The following is a 10576-nucleotide window of genomic DNA, read 5'->3' on the forward strand; positions in this document are numbered from 1 at the left end:
TGCAAAGTGTTTTTACAAACAAGTCATCATAGATGCTGTCCACAAAGCTAAACACAAAACCGAATAACCTTTAAATGGAAATGATTGGTTCCTTTGGTAGATTTGGACATACTGTAAGATTCAGCATTGGGTGTTGAAGCCAAAGCGACTTTTTTGGAGTTACAGTACTGTATTTCCTGTCGCTCTCTGTTATTACAGCGCGAGAGAAGCCTGCTTCAAGCCCGAAACAGGTGGAAGCGTTTTACAGCTCTCAAAAATAGCGCGGGTCCGGGACACTTCACATTCCCACGCAGACACAGAGAATTTCCTTCTGAAACCCAACTCTGTTTAGCAGCACAAAACCGTCCGTCAGACCCAAGAAGGAAGAGCGCTAACACCTCATCCACCGCGGGACGGCAAGACAATACAGAAACTAACAAATCAACCAAAACTAAAACAAAAACACATTACAGATTTGAATATGGAATAGAACTGAGAAGCATTTTGTAAGTCAACATTGAGAGTTTCCCATCCCACCTCGGCCAACAATGTCTGATACACAAACAGACACAGAATAAAACACACACACAGTCAAACTCTTGATGTTGTGACCTACCAGGTATGATCTTCATAAAGTCTGAGGAACAGCAAAGGCAGACGACCAGAACAAGAGCGTGTCAATAAAGAAAGAAAAAGAGTCTGGGTTTGTTTGGTGGCCGCTGTCCCCTTCTTATTTTTGACGGCCCATGCCTGCTGTGTGGATATGTCAGCACTGCTCCCGGTGGCTTTGCAATTAGGAGGGAGGAGGCTGAGGGACGGGACGGGACGGGGCGAGTAGGGAAGGGGAAAACAGCTCACTCTGGATATAAATATCAGCCTGGGCACAGATAGAAACTGATGAAACCCATGGAGGCCTCTTTGAACAGAGATCAGTTTGTTCCTGGATGATGATTGAGTTATTCTATGATATTGCATCACAGTCTGTTGGATTTATCTGCCCTCAACATTTCCCTTCCATACTGCTGTCAGACAACAACACGCCAGTTTCAGTAAAGGTTGGGAGAAATAATGGGCAAAATGCATTGAACTGATAGAATGTACCCTTGTGCCAAAGAAGTGCACTTAATTGATTTTAATCTACACTTGTACTTCAAATCTTAAAAGTGTATTTAAATAAAACTGTACTTGCAGATAACATGATATTAATGAAATAAAAGGCCACTTAATTGACTTAAAGAGAGACACTTCTACTTTTAAACAGTAATAATATCAAATTAAACGTTTTTTTTAAACAGTATAAACCATTTAAAAGTCATTTGTTGTGCTTTAAAGAAGTGCACTTATTTTGATGTGTTGACTAACATACTTGTTTATCATTTTAACTTCAATGTGCCTTTTCATTTAAAGGTAATATATTTAAAATGTTCTAAATTGCAACAACAGCATCATTATTACAAGTTTGAACAGCAACGACATTAAAGTATATTATAGTTTAGCATAAATGTTTGTCAGTGCATTCAGCAGAAACACTAAACATGTTTCAAACACAACAGATGTGATTACGAAATTACATAAAAATATGTGCATACATCCTACTTAAGTGGGTCAGAAAACATTTGCATTTAATATAAATTTGAACTATAACACATTTTCATTTAAAAAATAACAATACGTGTCTTAACACATTACATTAAGATCACACTTGAGTATATTACTTTAAAGCATATAAATACTTCTTTTTTTCTTTTTAAAGAAAAGCACTGTGTTGCCAGTGCTCATGTTTTTTTTTTTTTTTTTTTTCATTTCTATATGGACTGGGATTCCTGGCATGACTGGAAACCTCTTGTGCAATATCACAAGTCTTCCGTGGCCACCCGTGAAGCCAGACATGTGCTAAATATAGCAGAGTTTTACACAGCAATCCACTGAAATTACCATATGGCATTGTGAATTACGGTGTTGACAGAGGGTCAATTTCATTTCCCACCATGTTTACAGCACTTATGACCATGCTTCAATTTTAAGTATTTGTAGGCATCTTATATGCAAGACTTGGCATGTGAACTATTTAGAAAATAAGATGAGTAGTGACTGATCAAAACTAGTAATCAGTCCCAGTCTGACTCCACTGAGGCGGTTTAATACACTATAAATATGTCAAAAAATGAGTGGGTCAGCTTTCCTCTTAAATAATGTGCACTGAAATGAATCATCTTGATTGAGCATGCAAATGATAGACTAATGAAAGATGCAAGATGTTGACCTATGTTTTTTGACCAATCACATGACATCAAATACTACTCCGTTTTTATAGTATGACCTCAGAGAAAAATAAATAATTAAATGCATAAATAAATCATGGCAACTCATTTTTACTTTTCCAGGATGCTTCATCCACACCAGTAGGTGACAGTATTATAAAGTCCGAGACCCCTGTTGTACACTGAAATAAATAAATAACAGAGGGATGTTGTCACACTCCTGAACTGTTTTCATTCCTCATGTTCTCTGTGTGAACTAGTTTCTGTCTCGTGTTGATTGTGTTGATTTGTCAATTACCCTCATTAACGTTCCCCTGTTCAGTGTTTGGTGGTCCGGTCCCGTCGATGTGTACGTATGTTTCTGCTTGTGGAAAGAGGAAAGACTGAAACAGTATTTTCCTGTATTCAAGTAATCTTTGTTTTACGCACGACTTCAAACAATCACTTTTATGAGTCACTTTATGATTCAAGCAATCATTTGCCAGTGAACCAACAAAACAAACAGCAGCTCATACAGCAGAGGAAAAGCAGTTCCTCTGTGAAAGGTTATATTGTGTGTCATTATACATTCACCTGGGGGGTTTGAATGATGTGGATAGAAGACTCTAACAACTGTTATTTCAGAGGAATGTCTCATAAATCTTCTACATATCGCTGCCTGTAGAAGTACAGATGATTTACTGGGGCATGTCGGGAACCATTACAATTTTTTCGTGAAGTAGGCTATTTATCAGATCTCCCAGTTAGATCTCCGAGTTAATCTCAGAGCAAGTGCATAATCTCTTGGTTTAGGTACGACAGTATAAAGCAAGAATAAAATGGAGCTACTTGTTTCATATATGAATGCATGTCAACATTAGTAAACAGCTGTCATTAGCAAACCAGGTGTCAGAGTAGCCCATCCATAAAGATCAAACAGGAACGCAGATGTAGGGGAGACAGGGCTAGTCGTCAAATGATGAAACTATGCCTTGTATAACAGTAACTAAAACATTTTGAGTCAAAAGCCCAATTGCATAATTGGGTTTATGAAATTAATGTCATTTTAAATACGTTTTCACATTAAGAGTACATATCTTTACATTTGAAACATTAAGAATTAACAATGATATTATACTTATAAATGGAACCGATATTAATACAAAAGTGTGCAATATTGTGTGTTTTATGTTAACCATGTTTTAGAATGTTACAGATTGTATCAATTATATAATGTATATGCGAAAAAATCCAATATCATATTTTTTAAAAAGCGTTTACAATGAAATTGTGAACTTTCAAACATAACCCTACTCTCAGAAAATGTCACTGGAGTCATAATTACAACAACTAGCCTCCATCTATTCCAAGAACATAGAGCGGTCTCAGCAAAGGGCCAGTTATAGCGGTCACAGCACCAGACACTAGAATGTGTCCGATAAGACTTCTTAAAAGTCAGATTCATTTGGCTCCTCTGAAATAACTGCATGACTCACAAACTTCACCACAATCATGTGGCATTGAGAACATCAGAGAGTGCCTGTCACAAGCATGCAGGAATTTATGGTGGAGGCGGACACTTGCACAACACAGAACAGAGAACAGTGCAGATGGAGAGCTCAGACTTCTGCTCCTATATTCCCAGAGAATTACTCAAATATTACTAGTGAATAAAGTATTGATTCTATGCCATTACAGAAGAACAAAAAGGTACTAGGTACAAAAAAATAATAATTTGCATACTAGCTGTAGGCTAAAATGACTTAAAAACATGTGACAGAACTTGTATCGAAAAGATCTTTCTACAGACAGATCTGTAGAGATACAGTAGGGGGCAGCAGAAAATTACACAGATGTAACCTCAAACACATCTGACTCAAGTTAGTTAGTCAGACCATAATATTGTTTAAGTTCTTTTTTCTCATTAAATCCAATTGCGTTTGGTTGGGAACTATGAGAACTGTGGATTCCCAAAAGACCGGTCATGCCGAAGTGACTAACAAAAACCTTCAAACAGAAGGCTAATTGTTTTTGGATCGTTCCTCTGTGATACACTTACTTAACACACCCATTAGATTCTGCAAACTTTTTAAATAGTTGCTGTCATTTCTTGCAAAGCATAAACCCAACTCTACAAAAAGTGGATCGTTCCAGTGTACAAAATGAAGCACTAATCAATAGTTCCTTGATTAAATGTCTTTGAATTTCTAACAGCATTAACGGAAATGCACACCTATACAAACATCCCAGAGATCTCTTTTGCACTAGGGAAAGAAGACAGTGGTGGAATTTGGGATGGACAACTTTATCTATGGTATGCCCCATTGCATAATACACAAAGTGACAGAGCAGAAGTCTCCATCTAATAGTTGTCCAGTGGAAACCAGAGACAAGGGGAAATAACCAAACACACAAGCTTCCTGCAAAAGTGGCACATGGGGTCATCTAAGCACAGCACTGATTTTTAAAAACGCTCTTGTTTTATTCAGAGAACAGAAAAACTATTGTAGTGGGTTGAATTTGGCAGCAGGGAGAATGACTCCAAACATTATTGCATTGTCAGAAACACAAGTGCTGCCTAACTGCTCATTACCAGCAGTCTGGTGTTCCCCTTGAAGAATGAAAACCTGCAACAAAATCACTAGATAGTCCTACAGTGCAAATGGGTGGTTGTGAAACATTGTACACATAATTTGATGTTTTAGGTGTGGATGTGGTGTAAATTTCTCGAAATTAATTTCTCAAAATAACTGGGAATAATTATGCCCAGATTTCTGCTTGTGGAACACAGCAGTGACGAACAGGACAAACTGAAAAATATAACAAATAAAAGACATGCGCATTGTTGCATAGACAAAACATGTATGAAAAAAGCTCCACGGTTTTAATGCAAGTTAACGTTATATCAATCTTCCTGCACTGCAGTATATGCTTCTCTGCACAACCTGCAAAACTTATAAACCTACTTATTAATGCTTAATTTACTCAACATAAAACGCTGGCGCCTCTCAAGCAAAGCATGCACAAGCATCTAATGACAGCACAAATATTCCAACACTACACCAGTCACCTTGAACCTCCCACACATCAAATACAGATGTAAATCGGAGCAGTGCTACCTACGTCGAACCATTTCAGAAAAAGACAGATTGGTAGAACTGTAAAGGACTCATACCTTCTATGAAGTTGGAGAAGGTTTTTTCCTCTGGCTCTTGATCTGTAGAAGTCTCTTCAATGGCACCCTGCAGGAGGCCACGCTCTATGGCCAGTTCTTCCAAGACATCATAGTCCAACTCATCTTCTACAATCTCTGGCACTGGGGGTGTAACAGGTTGGCCTGTAACAGGACTGGCAATCTGTTGCACTTCAATCACTTCCTCTACCACAACGATCTTCTTCCGCATGGCGTCTACGGACTGCTCTTGCGCATCACAGGAATTCTCATCAGCAGGAAGAGATCCAGTGATGACAGGCTGTGCAGGGGCCTTGCTATCCGGGAGCCTGCTATGTTTCTCTGTGCTCTGCTGTGTGTCAGGAGCAGGCGTGTGTTGTGAAGCGCTGGGAGGCTCCCTCTGCTCGGGGAGGGGGTGAGCTGGGTCGAGGCTGCTGCTGCTGACGCTGATGCTGCCGGTGCTTCCCACTGTCCCTGCGAGGAGGATGTTTTTCCTTTCAGAACCTCCCTTTTTTCAGGCAAAGGCTGCGCAGGCTCCACCTCCCCTTTGTGAGTCGGGTCCTCATTCTGTACAGCTGTTGGCTGCACGCTCTCCACAGTGTGCGTTCCTTCAGGGGATGTCTTTGCAGAATCATTTGTTGCAACTTTCTCAGGGCCCTCAAACTTAAGAAGGTCAACCTGACAATCATTCTCTGTCTTTACCTCTATCACCTTTGTCTCAGCTATAGGCGGTGGGACTGGTTTTACAGCTGAAGTTTTGTTTGCAGATTTCTGCTTTTTCTTCTTTTGTTTTGAAGGCTTTGGGGCATCCTCTGTATCTCCATCTGTTGCAGCTGTAACCTCTCCTGTGACTACAGGTTCTTCAGTTAGTTTTGCGGGTGATGGCTTTTGTTTAACAGAATCAGAATCTGTATTAGAATCAAGTTTCTTCGGCATTTGCACAACCACTTGTGAAATCTTGCTGGAGTCAGCTGTAGATGGGGGCTGAGATTCATGACTCAGATCAGGCTTGTGAACTTTGACCTCCGCCTTGACCTCGGCAGTAGAAATGGCACAGGGAATCTCCTCCTTTTCATGAACTTTCAACAGACTAGTGTTGCCATCTCTAGATGCTTCTTGGATTTCCTTTGTTTTTTGGGAATCAAGTGCTCTCTGCTGTTTGTCAATCATTTGAACAGTGCTAGATGCTGTAGGCGGCACTGCTGTCTCCTCTACAGGAAGCTCAGAAGGATGCAGTGGCAGATTCATCTTGGATTTCTTTTCAGCAATGTGTATTGCCAAATCTTTGTCCTTTTCAGGTAGAAGTGGGATTGCTGATTCTACAGATTTGACAGACACCCGGGCACTAATGGAGGTAGATGGCTTCATCTCATCAGCATGAATGGCATTTGTAACATCTGCTTTTTCATTCTTGATTGGTTTTTCATGCACATTTTTTGTCTTTGTGGTTTTCTGCTTTTTCTCCACTTTTGGTTTTAATGGAGCAGAACAAGGAGCATTCTTATCCTTTTTGCTATCACCTTTGGATGCTATTTCTTGAGAGACACTGACATGCATTTCTTCCTTAGGCTTCTCTGTGTCTGCATCGGTAGAGATTGAGGATTTCACTGCAGTTGTCTCTACTGCTGATAAAACGGCCGGCTCATCCTGCACATTTCTAGTTTTTTGTGTTTTCTCCACCTTCGGTGTAGGATAAGAAGCATCCTTAGCCATTTTGATATCTCCAGTGACTGTGAATGTGGTTTCCTGGGAGACTTTCATAAAAACCTCTTCTGTGGACTTTTCTTTGACTGCTTCAGCAGAGACAGGAAATACAGAGGATTCCACTGCTTTTGGCGAAACATTTGATATATCCTGCACATTTTTGGACTTTGTGGTTTTCTGTGTTTTCTCCACTTTTGTTTTCGATGCAGTGAGATGAGGAGCATTCTTATCTCTTTTGCTATCACCTGTGAATGCGGCTTGAGAGACCTTGACATACACTTCTTCCTTTGGCTTTTCTTTTACTGCTTCAGTAGAGACAGAGGATTTCACTGCAGTTGTCTCTACTGCTGATGAAGCAATAGGCACATCCTGTATATTTTCGGCCGCAGTGGCTTGGTGTGTTTTCTCCACCTTAGGTTTTGACTCTACAGGACGAGTAGCATCCTTATCTATTTTGCAATCAATTTTGGGTGTGGTTTCCTTGGAGACATTGACACACACTTCTTCAGAAGAGACAGATAATTCCACTGCTGATGAAACAGCTGACACTTTTTTCGTCTTCAAGGATTGGTGTGTTTTCTCCACCTTCAGTTCTGATGGAATAGGATAAAGAGCATCTTCAGCCATTTTGCTATCATCTTCTGCTGTGGATTTGGTTTTCTTAGAGACCTTAATAAACACCTCTTCTTCGGACTTTTGTTTTGCTGCTTCAGCAGGAACTGATGGCACAGAGGATTCGTCTGATGTTGCACCTGATGTTGATGAAACATCCTGCACATTTCTGACCACAGTAGTTTTCTGTGTTTCCTCCACCTTTGGTTTTGAGGGAGTAGATCGAGCAGCATCTTTAGCTGTTACTGTGGATGAGGTTTGCTGGAAGACTACCTCTTCCTTGGGCTTTTCTTTGACTGATTTAGCATGAACAGAGTATAGAGAGGATTCCACTGCAATTGTTCTCTCCCCTGATGAAACAGCTGGCATATCCTGCACATTTTTTGTCACAAAAGTTTTCTTTTTTTTCTCCACCTTCGGTTTTGAGGTAGTAGGATGATGAGCATCCTTAGCCATTTTTCTCTCGCCAGTTACTGTGGATGTTGATTCTGCTGCTGTTTCACCCACCTTTGGAAAAATAGCTGCCACATCTGGGCTCACATTAACCGTTTTCTGAATGAATGCCGTCTTGGTGCATTCTTTGAGTTCCACCATCTTTTCCTGTTCAACTGGCTTGGCATGGTAAGTTTCAATCGGAGGTGTATGGCAGACGGGATGCACAGCGACCTTCCTCTTCACACTTGGTTTAATCTCTTTGGTGTAATCTTGAGTATCAGAAAGCAATGGCTGCTCTTTGGATTCCCATGATCCTTTGGGCTTGATCTGAGAGCTAGCCATTGGACGACCTCTAAATCTTGGTGTTCTCTCCCTGTATTCAATCATTTCAGACTCATCCACACTCTCTATTTTGCGACGGTACTCCTGTCGATCAAGCAAAGCCTCCTGCTTTTCTGAACCCATCTTGCCTGGTTTAGGAACATAAGAAGTTGGGCCCTGAATAGCTTGAACATGTTCTGCCCTGCGGGTGATGGCCAGAGTTGCAGCTGGCCGTCGAACTCTCTGTAGAGGTGTGGGAACGATCTCCGGAGGCAAATGCAGGTAATCACGCAAATAGACAACCCCTTCATTAGTAAGGTACCAGTAGTAATGCCTCCATGCAAAGGTCTCCTTCACATACCCCCTGGACTTCAGTGAACCCATGGCTCTTATCACCTGCAGGTTATCCACACTAGGAATCTCAGGGTGCTTGGTCTGAGGCCGTTTGTCTTTCTTGGCCACCATGACACCATCCCGAAACAGATGCTCATAGATGGCCTTCAGGTTGTCCAGGGGCATTACCATTCCTGCAACCATTGTGCTTCCTTAGTCGTGCGGTGTCTGTATACACAAGAACAGCTATGCCAAAGAAGAACAAGTTACTGAGTGACCTCACTCTCCAGAGTCCTGTGGCACAGCCTGCAGCCACGTGCAACCAATCTGATCAAAAAAGACGCTAAAAGTTAATACAACCTGCTATTCTGTGTTTGTCCGCAGAACTTTCCTCCTAATCAAAAGAGTTTCTTCTTTCTTCTCAAACCTTCTCAGAGGGAAAGGAAAAACTTAGGAAAGGAAAGCTGTGCTCTCCTTTACTCAGCCTTCCTTGGAAGTGAGCACAGTCTGGACTGGCAGAGCTGCAATGGGAGGGGGTGTGTGTAAAAGAGAGAAAGAGGGAGAGTACTATGATCCCATCGGCTCCTCCCACCTCAGGCAAGCAAGGATGAAACTGTTAGAATCAAACTGCCTTGTCGACAGACTCTTAACAGTTGTGAATGGCTTGAAGTAAGCACTTGCAAAGACATTCACCAAAAGTACAGGGAGCAAAAATAGAACTCTAAAAACAGAAAAAAAAGAAGTGCCCGTTCAGCACACCTATGTCTCACTGAGGCATATGTATTGCATAGTCTAGGAGGAACCACCCACAGTGGTGCACAGCACACATTACACACCCCCCGGGTGTGTTGGGCCATATCACATGAAGGAGGCACCTTTCATGAATGTCATCCAATAGGTGAAAGATACAGTTATTAACACCCGCCTCAGGCAAGCAAGGTTCACAAACTCATATGATGGGACACTCCTTTTGCCCTACAGGCACTTGAATTCCTCAAAACGGTCCTTACAGCAAGTCCTTTGGATCGGAGATAAATAGGTTGACATAGAAAATTTGACTACGCATAACTGACTTAACTGATGAATCAGTGCGGATACTGCACAGGAAGAAAGCATGAGACAGCAGAGACTCGTGAAAAAAAAGAACATCCTGTCCATTATTAATGTTATTATAAGTGCAAACACAAAACACGTGTTACGGTTTAACTTTAAACTATGGCTAATTTGAAATGAGCAGCTGGTTATTGTTTTGCACAATGATACATTTGTATAAAATCCATGGTTAATTATGGTGTTTAAAGATGTTAAAAGACTGCACACACACACAGTCTTACGCTAAGCACGCTTTTACAAACACTGCTGGCAGTACAGAGACACGATGCAACAGACTGAAAGAACGGTTGAAGAATTCATCTACAGCTCTATATATCTCAGTCTCAATATAGCTGCTGAATTTGAGTTTCCTATGACAGAGCCTACTAAATAAAGAACTGCTTTACAGCTAACCTTTCGAAGGAACCAAGAACGTGGTGTGTGATTTGAGAGTGAGAGTAAGGCAGGGATAGACACAGACAGATGCAGATACGGAGAGCAGAAAGGGAGAGGGGTAGAGTTGCACTGATTGTCTCTAATGCCTTCTGGAAAAACGACATCGATCCAACTTTATGACTGCTGCAGTTACCGATTTTCTGAGTGTATCGGGTAGGAATAAGTGGTAAGGATATGCCATACGCAGCACTTCATACCTCAAACAGACAAATGTTTTTGTTTTAATCACCAT

The 10576-nt window shown here is 41.1% G+C and overlaps 1 protein-coding gene across 1 annotated transcript; it reads right to left on the minus strand.

The window, feature by feature from the left end:
• Window positions 1-5492: 5492 nt before the first annotated feature.
• LOC113060062 (microtubule-associated protein futsch-like) lies at window positions 5493-9806 on the minus strand. The gene has a single exon (XM_026228875.1). The coding sequence runs from the start codon at window positions 8998-9000 to the stop codon at window positions 5629-5631; it is 3372 nt and encodes a 1123-aa protein (XP_026084660.1). The 5' UTR covers window positions 9001-9806; the 3' UTR covers window positions 5493-5628.
• Window positions 9807-10576: the final 770 nt, after the last annotated feature.

This window comes from Carassius auratus, chromosome 41 (assembly GCF_003368295.1).
Source record: "Carassius auratus strain Wakin chromosome 41, ASM336829v1, whole genome shotgun sequence".
Taxonomy (NCBI): domain Eukaryota; kingdom Metazoa; phylum Chordata; class Actinopteri; order Cypriniformes; family Cyprinidae; genus Carassius; species Carassius auratus.

What these genes read in the sequence shown, in the direction of transcription:
- LOC113060062 (XM_026228875.1), bottom strand. Translation starts at nt 9,000, where the DNA reads ATGGTTGCAGGAATGGTAATGCCCCTGGACAACCTGAAGGCCATCTAT.